Source organism: Podarcis melisellensis (genome assembly GCF_964234715.1).
Source record: "Podarcis melisellensis genome assembly, chromosome: 5".
NCBI lineage: Eukaryota > Metazoa > Chordata > Lepidosauria > Squamata > Lacertidae > Podarcis > Podarcis melisellensis.
This window is the reverse complement of record NC_138537.1, coordinates 64,603,134-64,618,379: the sequence shown is the minus strand read 5'-3', so window position 1 is coordinate 64,618,379 and position 15,246 is coordinate 64,603,134. Positions and strand designations below refer to the sequence as shown.

General features: G+C 42.0%; 1 protein-coding gene across 1 annotated transcript; it reads right to left on the bottom strand.

The window, feature by feature from the left end:
• Positions 1-14,829, bottom strand: ANKRD22 (ankyrin repeat domain 22). The gene is made up of 6 exons (XM_081913058.1): positions 14,613-14,829; positions 6,192-6,387; positions 4,495-4,598; positions 2,841-2,918; positions 2,022-2,120; positions 1-428 (listed from the first exon to the last, which is right to left on the bottom strand). Exons 1-6 carry the CDS (start codon positions 14,631-14,633, stop codon positions 351-353), a joined length of 576 nt encoding a protein of 191 aa, XP_081769184.1. The 5' UTR covers positions 14,634-14,829; the 3' UTR covers positions 1-350.
• Positions 14,830-15,246: the final 417 nt, after the last annotated feature.

Sequence of the window (15,246 nt, the reverse complement as noted above, 5' to 3'; positions counted from 1 at the left end):
ATAAATACAAAATAGATCTTTACCGATTAATCTGTTTCCAGTTGCAACTTTTACAGATAGTATACATCAAATAAATAGTATTGTTCATGCTCTTTACAAACATTCTTTGGTACAGGGGGAATGAAAATAATGAATAGCTCTTAATGTTCATATTGTTAACCGTGTGCTTCTGGTCAAGTCACATCAACTATTCATACGGAGTGGCAGATTTTAACACAGTCCATCTATGCTGTATAAACTTGGTAGCTGCTGTAAACATGAGGTTACTATAACATGTCAGTGCTGTGGGACTTATTATTGCCCTCATAGATTCCTCCCCTGACTCGGGCTTGACAACATCACATTATGGGCTAAGTATCCTTCCTTAACATGTTTTCTATGTTGGTGAACTGTAATCTTCTTGCTATGTCAAGTGGAGTCTCTCCTTCCTGAAAAAAAGAGAGATAAAATAAGCAATGATTTGTATTTGTGTGTGTGTGTGTGTGTGTGTGTGTGTGTATTAATAGATATTGCTGGGCAACAGGGCTAATCTTTGAATATGGTTTCATGTGTGAAATGCAATTCCTTCAGATTAGGGATGGAAAGATTTCCCCGTTTTAGTTCTCTCACGTTTTTGAGGCTTGTATTCAGTTCTCCACATTGCTTGGCAATTTGTACATTTATTTGGAAAATCTTCATGAAACTCCACCAGCATTTCAGTACGAATCTCTCCTCATAAATACTTGTTTGTATGCAGCTTTGACTTAATATGCATATTTTTGCCAGCAATTTCTCCTAATATAATTCATTTTTGTATGTTATTTTCACTTGTATTAACTTTTAGGTACACTTTTAGATACACTTTCCCCTAATATATTCATCTCTGTAAATAATGGAGAATGAAATAATGAAAGATGGATTAGTAAGAATTTTGAAGGGTGGCTGTATTTCAGCTCTCACATTTTTTCAGAAAGTGCAGATTGGATAGATTTACCTTTAATAATGAACAGAATCAATCTTCTCCCCTATTCCTACTTCAGATTGTGCCAGCTGTCGCCAGCTGTGGGTTCTAGAGTGAGGGAGAATTTCTCCACTGAAATTAGTGGGATTTCTCTTAATAATTCCCAGTTGTTTATCCATTTTGAGATCAGTACAAAAGAATTGCCACTGGAGGAAGCAATTTTGACCAAAATATTCCCAGTCTTGCTAATATGAAAACTTAATTCTTTGTGCAAAGAAATAAAATACTTCTGCTTTTACAAAAGCTAATGAAAGAAACAACACACACAAAAAGGAAACAAGTTGAAGGCTTTTCTTCAACAAAGGCACAGCTTAGTATTGTGGGTCTCTGAACATGGAAAAAGCATATTTGGTGTCTTCATTCTGCAATGCAATATTGCTCACCTTGCAGAGGATTTGAGATTATTCATGGCCAAGAGAGGATGGTCATTTTTATGTGAATTTACAAAAGGATTTCTGAGGGCTCCAATTCAGCTGGTGCAGGTGCTCTTGAGAGCAGATACAGTGTGTGAAAAGAAATCCATTCAAAATGAATAGTATAATCCTGCATGGTCCAGCTCTTACATCTCTCCCATAATCAGCTGCACATTTCAGTTTACAGTGGAATGTTTTTAGATGGTAAAAATTAAATTAGAATGCCCAAGGGTTGAGATTGTTTGCAAGATGTAAATCAGGGATGAGAAACATAAAGCTCTCTAGATATTGTTGGACTTCAAGCTGCATAGCCAGTAGATAGGACTCAGGGGTGATGGGAGTCCAACAACTAGTGACATACCTGCTATATGGGGAACTATACAAACATCAAGGCTTTCCTCAATCAATTACATGAGAAACAAATGATGAACAGCCTGGGTCTTCCAGAGGGACAAAGCAGTGCTGGCCTTCATTCTAGAAATGGACAACTACTTGGGACAGCAGGTTCTCCCTCAACCATAGTTGGTACCATCCAGAAGAGAGGATGAACCAGAAGCCTAGTCAAAGTCAGTCAAAACTATAGCTGTATTAAGCTCTGACTTTCTTACCTTGTCCTTTATAGAGAGATCAGAACCTGCTCCTACAAGCAGAGGAACAATGGATGGGTTCTTCATTTCACAGGCATAGTGGAGAGCTGTCCTTCCTGACTGAAAAGAACCAAACAATTACCCTTGGAAAGATATGCATTATTATAGAAGCAGACGTTTCAGTCATGTCCTAATGCTTCTCTGTTAACGCCTCCTTTATTTCTAGAGGAAAGGAGAGCTGTGAGCCTTGTAACCTTGTAGCTGTGTTATGCTTCTAATGATTTGGTCTCTCCCCCCCCCCCCCACACAATAAACCCCTAACGGTTTACTCCAACCTCTGCAGTTTTCCCTGTGTCAAAGTTTATCCTTCAGCTTTCATAGGACGTGGACCTATCCTCTTACACTTTCTAAAACAACTTGCACCCTGATGGAATGGCGGTGATGATTAGGAATGCATGTTACTGTCCTACAACTAGTAAGAAGTGAGGGCTGCTGAAACAGAGTAGGGTGCCACAAGTGTTATAGAAAACAAATGATTTAAATTAATGGCCTCTATGAGTCCAAACTACACATTTGCAGAGGATGCCCCACATGTGTTTTTTCCTGCTCTGGATATTTCCACACACATCCGTCTCTTCTTTGGGTATGGTTATACTTTTGGCCTCCACAGTTGCTTACAGACACACCGTTAAGACCATATCCATGGAGGACAATCTTACTCAGCTACAAGGGATTGCCAAAAAAGAAGATGACTTTTTGATCCCTCCCAATGCAAAGAGCTGGGGATTCCACTATATCATTGTCCTAGAACCCTCCAAGGATATATATATGTCCACTTACATCATCTGTAACATTAACATCGACACCAGCTCTAAGTAGCATCTTGATAAGATTTTCATTCTGCTTACTTCTGGATACCTGTTCCACAGATGGGCAATGGGGCATTGTTAGAATGACAGTTTATATTCACAATGAGAAAACTCTCATACTGGGTTGTACAACAAAGAAAACTTACTTCTATTCATGATATGGAACTTTTTAAACATTTTATCGGCAAGATTGTATCAAAATGTTTGTTTCCGCCTAGCCTTCACCACTGAAATAAGCAGTTACTTAGTGAATGCAGTCTATAGTGATCAAAGTTTAATATGCAATGTCACCATCCTATGCAGGTATACTGTGAAGTGGGCTCCATTCATTTCTGTGCATTGTACTTGCAGTTACAAGAATGCACTACATCATGTTATATAAATTCTGTGTGAGAAGCATGCACATTTTTTTTTAAAAAAATGTCATGTGCATGCCTATTTGCTAGGAAACTGTAATTGGCTTTGTGGCTTTCTAGTATGCATAGTCAACCATAGAAAACAAGTTCTATTGTCACATGTGTGGTGTGGTGCCAGTGTGGTGTAGTGGTTAAGAGCTGTAGTCTCGTAATCTGGGGAACCGGGTTTGCGTCTCCGCTCCTCCACATGCAGCTGCTGGGTGACCTTGGGCCAGTCACACTTCTTTGAAGTCTCTCAGCCCCACTCACCTCACAGAGTGTTTGTTGTGGGGGAGGAAGGGAAAGGAGAATGTTAGCTGCTTTGAGACTCCTTAAAGGGATTGAAAGGCGGGATATCAAATCCAAACTCTTCTTCTTCTTCTACATGTGACAATCACTCAAGGCCTATGGGTGCACACTGGCTTTGGGAAATATTTGAACGGGCCCTGGTATGCAAAGGATGAGGGTCACTTAGGTCAAGGTTGCTATCTTTGGCACACAAGCCAAGGTTGATATCTAATGGCTACAAACCAATATATGTATACAGTGGTACCTCGGGTTAAGTACTTAATTCGTTCTGAAGGTCCGTTCTTAACCTGAAGCACCACTTTAGCTAATGGGGCCTCCTGCTGCTGCTGTGCTGCCAGAGCACGATTTCTGTTCTTATCCTGAAGCAAAGTTCTTAACCTGAAGCACTATTTCTGGGTTAGCGGAGTCTGTAACCTGAAGTGTATGTAACCTGAAGCGTATGTAACCCAAGGTACCACTGTACTTTCTGTTCTGAGAGTGAGACAATGGGATTACCCAGTTGAGTTGATTTACTTTTTAGAGCAAGGGAGCACAAGTAATAGTTGGGCCCATAAAGTACGTTGTGAGAGAAAATATGTCCAGAAAATGGGGTGTGGGGCCAGTGAGGAACCTTGGCACCTCAAGTTTCAGTGGCACCATGTGCAATGCCAAAATCCAGCATTCTGCTTCTTGCCTTCTATTGGATGTCATAATTGTGGCAGCCCAGAAGTTCTGTGCCTGGTGCGACCAAACCCATCATGCTCCCCGAGATCTGCTGATATCTTACAGATTTCACCAACCTGCTGTCCTCTAGATATTTTGGACTACAACTCTCATCAATCCCAGACAAGGTGGCCATGCTGTTTGAATGTCACCAGGTTGGTGAAGCTTTGTGAAGGCTGGTATATAAAGATGCTATTTTCATTCTTTTGCTGAACTTACCATGAGCAGATATCCAAGAAGCATAACAGGCATTAAGATGATAATGAGTAGGTAGTCGAGGAAGCTGAACCGTTTTTTGACAGCATAATGTAAACATGTTCGTTCTTTCTAGAGAGAAGCAGAAGAACTCGCATTATATCAGGCAAATAGCTCCAATTCCCTTCCATTTTATACACAGAGTATGTTAGACATGTTGGGATGCGGGTGGCGCTGTGGGTAAAACCTCAGTGCCTCGGACTTGCCGATCGTATGGTCGGCGGTTTAAATCCCTGTGGCGGGGTGAGCTCCCGTCGTTCGGTCTCGCTCCTGCCCACCTAGCAGTTCAAAAGCACCCCAAGTGCAAGTAGATAAATAGGTACCGCTTTATAGCGGGAAGGTAAATGGCGTTTCTGTGCACTGTGCTGGTTCGCCAGAGCAGCTTAGTCACGCTGGCCATGTGACCCGGAAGTGTCTCCGGACAGCGCTGGCTCCCGGCCTCTTAAGCGAGATGAGCACGCAACCCCAGAGTCGGTCACGACTGGCCCGTACGGGCAGGGGTACCTTTACCTTTACCTTTATGTTAGACATATTTGGGGCACATTTTCCTTCTTTTTGTCTATTAGAAATTCCCTATGAGTAATATGCCTCAGTAATGGACTGAATGAGAGCCAACAAACTGAAACTCAATCCAGATAAGTGGTCCCCTAGACAAGCTGGGTGGGATTCAACCTGCTCTTGAAGGGATTACACTTCCTCTGAAGGTGCATGCTCGTAGCTTGGGGGTACTCCTGGATCTTTTGCTGCTGCTCAAGGCTCAGGTGGCCTCAGTGGCCTGGAGCGCCTTCCATCAGCTTCAGCTGGTGACCCAGCTACGCCCCTATCTGGCCAGGGATAGCCTAAATACTGTTGTCTATGCTCTGGTAACCTCAAGGTTAGATTACTGCAATGCATTATACGTGGGACTGCCTCTGAAGACAGTTCAGAAGCTTGAGCCAGTGCAGAATTCAGAGGCCAGGTTGCTCACCAGAGCAAGATGGTTTGAACATATTACACGGATCCTGGTCTGATTGCACTGGCTACCAATTAGTTTCGGGCCCAATTCAACATGCTGGTTTTGACCTATAAAGCCTTAAAGGGTTCAGGACTGCAATACTTCAAGAACTGCCTCTTTCCATATGAACCTACCTGGACTCTGGTCGTCTTCTGAGACCCTTCTTCATGTGCCTCTTCCTTGAGAGGTCCAGGGGGTGGCAACACGACAATGGGCCTTCTCTGCAGTGGCTCCTTATCTGTGGAATGCTCTCCCCAGGGAAGTTTGCCTGGCGCCTTCATTATACACCTTTAGGCACCAGGCCTTTGGTTGATTTGATTGACATCCTATGCCCTTTTAAAATGTGGCTCTTTGGGGGGGTCGTTATTGGGTTGTTGTTGTTATTTTGATTATATATTTTGTGGTTTTATAGTTTGATTTTATTCTGTGAATAAGAACTGTGCACGTGGGAAAGATTTTGCTGAGACATACCTTCTAAATGTCTAAGCATAAAATTTTTATGTATGAGAAAAGTGAATAACAGCATCTGTCTTTTTCTGGATATCTGAGGATTTTAAGCTAATCAAATAATGAGTGAGAAACTTACCCCCTCCACTTCAAAGTATAGATCACATTATGACTTTAGTAACATAAAGGAAGACCTCATTGGGTATACGTTTGCTGAGACTTGCCTTATTTTTTATGTTTACATCAGCATTCATTTTCAGAAGATAACTGACAATTCTGTTGTGCCCCTTTTTGCAGGCACAAATCAATGGTGTGTCTCCTCCAAAGCTGTCCTGGACATTCAAATAATTACTGTCTTCTTCCAGAAGGAGCTGCAGTTGATTGAAGTCATTATTATAAGCTGCCTGACAAATGGGCTGCAGAAGAAGAAGAGGTGGGAAATGAAGACAGTTCAACAAAGGGTCTTAGGTTAACAAACTTAGACTTAGACTTGTGGTGTTTTGCTGACTAGACATGAGCATGCAGAGAGCTTTCCATCTACCCTAACCAGATTACTACAAAACCGCACATCTAGATCCTTCATAGAATTGAAGTGTTGGAAGGAACCCTGAGGGTCAACTAGTCCAACTCCCTGCAATGCAGGAATCTCAACTAGATCACACATGACAAATGATCATCCAGCCTCTTCTTAAAAATATCCAAGGAAGGAGAGTCCATCACCATGAATGTAGCTGTGTAAGATTTCCAACATGGCCAAGCTTAAGAGGAGTCTGGGTGTGCAGCAGAGTAGACAAATGAACACTTCACTGGCAGCTGAAACTCACCTTCACTACAGTGTGATAAAAAAGGTAAAGGTAAAAGACCCCAGGGTGGTTAAGTTCAGTCAAAGGTGACTGTAGGGTGCGGCACTCAGCTCGCTTTCAGGCCAAGGGAGCCAGCGTTTGTCCAGAGACAGTTTTCTGGGTCATGTAGCCAGCCTAGCTTAACCACTTCTGGTGCAATGGAACACCTTGACAGAAGCCAGAGCACACAGAAATGCCGTTTACATTCCCGCTGCAGTGATACCTATTTGTCTACTTGCACTGGCATACTTTAGAACTGCTAGGTTAGCAGGAGCTGGGACCGAGCAATGGGAGTGCACCTTGTCACAGGGATTCCAACCGCCGACCTTCTGATCGGCAAGCCCTAGGCTCAGTGGCTTAGTCCACAGTGCCACAGTGTGAACTGCCCCACATGAAAGAATTGTTACAGAGCATACACCCTTACCACCACACAAGTTTTGGGAAAGCAAGAAAACTTAAATATAGCGGAGTAGAGAGGAAAACCAGATGAGAAATTGCTACCTTAGATTGCATAATCAATGCAAGTAAAGCAAAAACACAAATACAACCCCACTACCACCACTTCTTGATAGAAATGTTTGGGCTAGATCTGCCCACACAGTTTAACTTGCAGTTGCAATTGAAATCCACAGAGTGGGGCTAGCAGATTACTCTTTATAGCCTCCGTTCAAAGGAAAACTGACATAGTCTCATTTGGGGATTTGGGGGATATGTGTCAGACTTGCTTCCTTCTGAATTCCTGTTTCAACAGCAATGCCTACCCCAAAAACAAATAGAGTTCTGTTGTTGTTTTTTGTGTCTGCCAAGGCTGTACACTGTACATTTAAAGCACATGTGCTAGTGAATGTGCATATATCAGCAGATTTTGTACATTCTCTGGTCTTTAGGCATAATCCTCAACAGTTAATAGTAATAAACAACAACAACTATTTTGTTATTTATACCCCCTCCATCTGGCTGGGTTTTTCCCAGCCACTCTGGGCAGCTTCCCTCATATATAAAAACATAATAAAACGCCAAGCATCAAAAACGTCCCAATACAGGAGTGCCTTCGGATGTCTTCTAAAAGTCATGTAGTTCTTTATCTCCTTGACATCTGGTGGGAGGGCATTCCACATGAGGTACACAGTAATATTTATCTGGAGCCCCAACCCTTTGTTCTTGTTGCTTATCATGGAGGAGTCTGTGGTGTCTTTGTGAAATATGGCTTACTTCGTAAAGACTCCACATTTACATGTATTTACACCTGAGTTTTGATGCAGGGAGTGCAGAATATTCTGAGTGCCATGAAATCAGATGATACTGTATACTCAACTCCTATAAAACAAAATATAAAGCAAAAGCCTCCCACACTGCCTAATGTTTCTAAGTGAGGAGAAGCAAAAGAAAGAGTCATGTGGCATTCAAAACTGCAGTCACAGTTTAAATCCACAGAGTGGTGCTAGCAGATTAGTCACCATTGGCTCAATCCAAAGGAAACCTGCAAGAGTCACAGCTGAAACACCTGATGCTAAAACATCCTGTGTGCTTCCTTGTTCATCTCACATACAAGAATTCTGGCACCCATGTTGTACCTGAAACAGACCTTTCTATGTAGCAGCGGGAAGAGGAGGAGTGCTGTGGCATCTTACAGACAAACTAGTTTATCATTAACTTTCACAATCAGTAAGAAGACTGAAAAAGTAGTGAGAGAATGCATACTACGTATTCAGATGGACTGGATTCAAAAGCCACCTGAGCTCACCGTGCAAGCACAAAAACCATACATATGGAAGTCTGGAGAAAGAGGAATTGAGAGTAGCTCAGGGAACGGGGGCTGAAGTAGCATCAGTCTATTTTTTGTCTCTCTCGCTTTCACATCTATCCTCTGCCATGCCCTGTATTAAGCTGTGACATATTTTTTAAAATACATTAAAGTGTTTATTTAAATCATTGTCCATTTGCAAATGTCTTGTTAATAATAATAATAAAATAAAATAATAATAATAATAATAATAATAATAATAATAATAATAATAATAATTTATTATTTATACCCCGTCCATCTGGCTGAGTTTCCCCAGCCACTCTGGGCGGCTCCCAATCAAATTTTAAAACAGTACAGCATTAAATATTAAAAACGTCCCTAAACAAGGCTGCCTTCAGATGTTTTTTAAAGATAGGATAGCTTTAGGATAGTTTTGAAACACGCATTTCAAAAGAAATTTTGAGATGAAAACTCTTTGGGAGACATTTGGGAATTCCAGAACCTCATGGGGGGGGGGGAGCCATTCCTGGCACATTAGTCTAGGACAAGGGTAGCCAATGTACTGCCCCTCCAAATGTAGTGAACTATAACTCCCATCATGTCTTATCATTGGAGCTTCTGGCTGGGGTTCCAAGACAGCAGCAGAGCACTACACTGTCCCAGACTGGAATCAACTGAAAGTCATTTATACACTGGCTTTCGCAGATCCCAGATGTTCCAAATGGACTGGGAGCTGAGACTCAGGCTTCCTTTCAGAATTTGCAAAGATCAGATTCCCCCATCACCCCTCATCTCTGTTCAGTGCTGTTCATGCTGTTCAGTAACAGCAACAGCAGCAGGACACCCTCTTTCCTCACATGTGTAATACATATTACCCTCATGTCCAAATCTGGAAGGGCAGCAGTAAGGCCAGTGAACCAAAAGTAGTACAAGACCTTAGGCAACTCAACAGGCTTCACTGCTGGTCACTGACAAACTATGGAGTCATCTGTCTTCAATCTTAGTTGAAGGGAATTTACTAAAAGAGCATTTTTAAAGGATATTTATTACACTAGTCAGAGCTCAGACCCTCAAAGTGTCCTTTTTTCCAGGGACAGTCCCAAATTTACAGAAACCGTCCCAGTTTCTTACTGATCCTGGAATGTCCCACTTTTTCTTGGGACATCCCTATTTTCATTGGAGAATTGTTGGAGGGTATATGGCTATGCGAACCCCAAGCCAAGGAGATAAGTAACTGTACAACCTTTAGAAGACATCTGAAGGCAGTCCTGTTTGGGAAAAGTGTGTGTGTGTGTGTGTGTATACTATATATATAAAATGTTTTTATATATGTTGGAAGCCACCCAGAATGGCTGGGACTACCTAGTCAGATAGATGGGGTATAAATAATAAAATTACTATTATTACAATTATTATTACTATGTAATGGGATGTACCTATTTTCATTGGAAAAAAATGTTGGAGGATATGAGAGCTGATTTGTAGCTCACTTGGAATCATTTAGCTGCCAGCAAGCTTCAATATTCTGCTCTTGCATAGGTTTAAGATTAAAATACAAAAAGGCACATTCTTATGAACATTTGTCATGGTCACTATTTTATATGCTATAGTAATGATTTAAACACTTTATGTGGGGATGCCCCTACAGAGGCTTCCCTAAATGGCAGTGTGGTGCTGGCAGTCCATTTGAATGTGACATTGTGGGGCACTGGGGATAGGCCACTACTCAGCCTGATAAAGGATAAAGGTGGGGTGGATTATGCAAGATGGCAAGAATGACTGGGAACATCAGAAACCAGGAGGACCAGAACTTCAGCAAAGAATGGGAGAAATTTATATTATATTTGACAGACCACTGTAAACACTTGAACTCTTTGGCAGGTCTTAAATAACTCTTGTAATGTTACATAGACTTTGGACATAATGGAGGACTGGAAAATTAGGAGGGCTTATAGTATGCAGTTGAAAAAGTTAACTAAAGAACCCACAAAGGGGCAGAGGGAAGTCTAGAGATTTGAAAGAATCTTGTGTAATTTTTATTATTTTTGATTTTGAGTGTGAATGAATTTGTAAAATCAATTAAAAATTATTTATTTTAAAAAAGTGGGGTGAAAAACACAACGGGTGTAGGTCCCAACTACCAAGGAAGAAAAGGGGAAACTGGTGAACCAAAATACAGGCAAGGATGAGTCAGCAAAAGAGTTGGCAGCAGAAAGAATGAGGATGAATGGAAGCTCATGAGAGAGAAGAAAAGCAAAATGCAGCATGTGAATGAAGTAGGGAAGTCAGACTATTCTGGTGAAAATGGAAAAGGGAGCTGAAATTGCTGTAGTTCGCATGTTCATCTGTGGTCATGAATGGAAATCAGCCAAACAAATTATTTTTAGGAGATGTAATTCTTTTACACACTGTTTTGACATTTCCTTTACATTGAAATCAAGGTAAGTTACGTAAGAGGTTATGTAACTTACATTGAATAGCGGATGGCAAGATGTTGTTGCTGGCATCCGTCTGTCTCGAGAGACAATGGAGTGTACCTCCAGGGGTGAAGTCAAACCACTGTGTTATATAGCAGCACCAAAGTGGCCTCCCTGTGACACAAGCCTGGGCAGTGTGTGTAGAGATCCTGGGCTTCCCAAACGACAAGACCCCCCCCCCCGGCTTGCTGATGTGCTCCAAAGGAAAGCAGAGCAATACATTAGGCACCAGTTTGGCTGCAGGAGTTGCCAGATGGAAGTGTAGAAGGTGCTATCCAACTCTGTTAGGACTCCACTCCAGATTTGTTGAAATATACTCGGAGTCGAGTGTGGATTTCATGCTCTTTATTCAGCTCATAGTAGTGAGGAATGGGATTTTCCCCGAACTGTCTGCTTTATATACATTATTTACACAATGGGCCCCATGTGATTGGCTAATTCTGGGATTCTCCTGTAGGCCAATCAGGTTGCGGATTCACTTCCACCTGGAGTTGGATTGGGTGGCTCCTGCGGACAAATCAAACTCCTGCATTCTGAATCCTTTTGTTCTAGGACCAATCAGAATGCTGCAGTTTGGATCCTATTCAACTCAGTACATAACATTTGTATAGGTTTTACTCCTCAGGTTTTTCTTCTCCCGAAGATATCTGGCAAGGCAGCAGAGATTTAGAATCAGAACTTTCCTTCTCCTAGATGGGCTACCTTCCCAGGTTCAGGAGCCCCATCTGCCCATCACTTCCCTCTCCAGCACATGCAGAAACTGCCTTCTTGGTTGTTAGTCTTGGCCACTCAATCTGCCAGAGCTTGTCTTCGCATGCAGGGGAAGTCTCTAACTCACTGAGTGTTTGAGACCCATTGGCTACCCTCACCTGGTTTAGCTGGCCAGTCAAAGCAGTTTCCTAGGGAGTAGATGCTTTTGCATGCTGACAGCTTCAATAATAATAATAATAATAATAATTTTTATTATTTATACCCTGCCCATCTGACTGGGTTTCCCCAGCCACTCTGGGTGGCGTACAGAATATATAAAACATACTAAAGCATCAAACATTAAAAACTTCCTGATAGGGTTGCCTTCAGATGTCTAGGAGTCACAGGTGAGAGCTGAGTTCAGAGTGGGAACCAAAGGTGGACAAACTACCTAAGAAGGAGCAGGACATGCCCCCCCATCAGAGGTACTACCCCTCCCCTAGCACTCCATGCACACTGTGAGATGAATAATGTAGTATTTTGTGGAAGCTGAACTGCAGTAGAAAGGAGACAGTGATGATTGTGACAAATACAGGTCAGAATGGAAACTGCGGCCTTCTCACATCCCTAGTGTGAAGGTAGGGTCAGAGGCATACATAGGGTCCCTTGCACCCTTGGCAAGCAACTGTATTGGCACAGTCCCCTGGGAGGGGGGAAGAGAATCACTTCACCACAATAGCCACATTAGAAATTCCTACATTTTACATGGCCCAAATACGCAAGGCATCCAGAGTAAGAGACAGGCAAGGAGGAAGAGTGAAAACATGCCTTTGGGCCATGGTGCAAGAAGGATGGGAAACTTCTCTCGTGTTTGATCTCACCGCAACAGTGGCAGCACATGACCAAACTCCTATATGTTAAACACTCCATAGTCTCCAGTGGTTTACCTTGCCATTTCACTTACTACTTAGCTCCCGGCTCTTGTCTAAACTCACAACCTTGCACAGACAACTGGAGACAGATTTCTGGGGTGATTTTTGCACCCTTACTGGGCCTGTGCCCCCAGCAGGGACCAATTTCACCAATCCCTAGGTATGTCTCTGGGTAGAGTGGTAGTCTGACATGAAGGAGAGAATGAATACGAGAGTGCAGAAGTGGATGAATGGAGGACAGAAAGGGAATGCGTATGTGTGAAAGAGTGTGAAATGGAGAAGGTGGGGTGACAAGCAGAGGCAAAACAACAAACACCAACAACCCTAGAAAATTAACAAGAGACAGGCTGAAGGATTTGACTAAAAGCATGAATAAGGAGAAGTACCATCAGCTGCAATGTTAAGAGGGGCAAGATTGTAGCTGAATGAAAGTGAAGGGTAAGCATTATCAAAGATGGAGGAAACAGATATAGGAAGAAGGAGGTTTGTAAAGTTGGGAGCAGGAGTCTAAACAAACAATAAGAGTGGATCTACTGATCAGAAGAGCTCTAACCTCACCAGTTGGTCCTGAACATAAGAGACACATGCTGGGGTTCTGAAGGCAGTTATGACCCACAAGGAAGTAAGGCAGTACAGTAATGCCTTATACAGGAATGCATGCGTTATGCACCTCCAGTAAAAGCAAACAAACCTGGCCCTCTGCCTTTTGCATTGCAATAAAATGTGGGAGTAAAACAAAGAACACAGAGGCTAGATTCAAAAGACCCAGATCATTCCCTGAAATGGAATGCTATCCAACCAGACATGACAACTGGCTCATCTATGTGTACGTCAGAAATGTCTTCTTCCCATTCACATTTAACAAGCATTCACATTTTCTCCACATGCTGTGCATTTAGATAATGATCCTTTAAAACGTAGAAACAGGTTTTTCTTGAGCAGTGCAGTAGTGCTACACCCCAAAATCACAAACACCAGTAAGTTTTTCTCTAAATCTGGGATTAAATGTATTCGGTATTCTCACGCCCTCTGACAGGAATGCTTCTGTTCAGGGTCCCAGGCAGACAGGCATGCTCTCCTCCAGGATATTACAAGCTGAAATAGGTTCAAGCAAGCCCATTCATTGCTGCTGTCCCCAGTATTCTGGTGTTCTTTTCCAAATGATACTCAACATTCCAAGGCTCCTGGACGTCACTGAGCTTACTCAATCCCTATCACTGAGCTTTCTAATGTCTCTGCATATTTTGGGGTTCTCCAAAGAATGCTGATACACCATCTGCTGTTTCTTAATGACTCCCTGTCTATCAGCATACAACTGTCTAAGTTCATTAATAGGGGGAAACATTTTCACAAATGTATACAGATAGCTGACGCAAAATTACACAATTGTTCAAATATATAGTTTGGTTTTTTTAAAAACAACAACACTGGATTCCCCCCCTCCTAATCAAGCATTCTATACATTTTATAAAATAAAATAACTATCATTTATTACAGTTTTTTCTTCTTTTTTAAATATGGGCAATTTTGTGTGTGTGTGTGTGTGGCTTGTTTCATTAAGGTTCACAGGCCAGGACTAGAACTAAGCTACAGGATGGGTCTAATGTGAGGTGCACATGAGAAAAAGCATTGCTTTTCACCATTTTTTGCCCCTCTCATTAACAAAGATCTACAGAAATATCCATATTGAGGACTCTGGGAAAGAATGCCCAGTTCATGCTGTTTAGCTGCCATAAACCACAATAATCTTTCAAATACCTGCCCTTGCTATCTGTAATCTAATTCACTGTATGAAAAACTGGTTATTACACTTGCTATGATTATGCCTTAGATCCTCAGGTCACTTTTAAAGTTACACTTGAGGAAGTACTTAAATAAGATTTTATAAATCCTTTGAAACAGACCTGCTAGACTTCTGTTGTATTCTAGCAGACTAGGAAACGCCTTACATACCTGTGAGTATAATATCCCCATGGCTTTTTTGTATATTGGGATTCTGGCTGGAATCCTTTGCTCCTTCGTGGATTAATAGGCTCTTGACTTTGTATTGTCCTTCAATTTGATGAAAATGTAACTTGCAAAGTTCTTCAGCCAAGCACTCTGAGCAGCAAACAGGCTCAAGTATTGTACTCAACTCCCAAGCACTTCCTACTGTTGGCTGCAAGTTGGCTTTCTTAATCAGTCACACCGAGAGCCAATGGTGTGCTTAGAGGCCCTGCCCAGTGAGGCAGAGGTGAGTATTACTTTGCAGAAAGACTCCCACATCTCCGTAGTACAAGTTACAACAGAGAGAGAGTTGGCTCACTCTGTCAGTTTGGCAACATAAATTAGAGGTTTCCTTAAAGGAAGCTGTTGAAATAAAAGCAACAGAAACATTAAAAGCTCTTTCAGTTCATACAATGTGTCTTTAAAGAGGACCAAACTAGCAAAAGAGAATGAAACTGTAAAACCAGAAATGGCAGAATGATTACATTGTTATTTGAGGTGATACAAGCAGCTGCAGACAAAACGTAATGCACATGAATGCCAAACACACACACACACACACACACACACACCCCTGCCCAGGCACTCATTCAAAAATTGT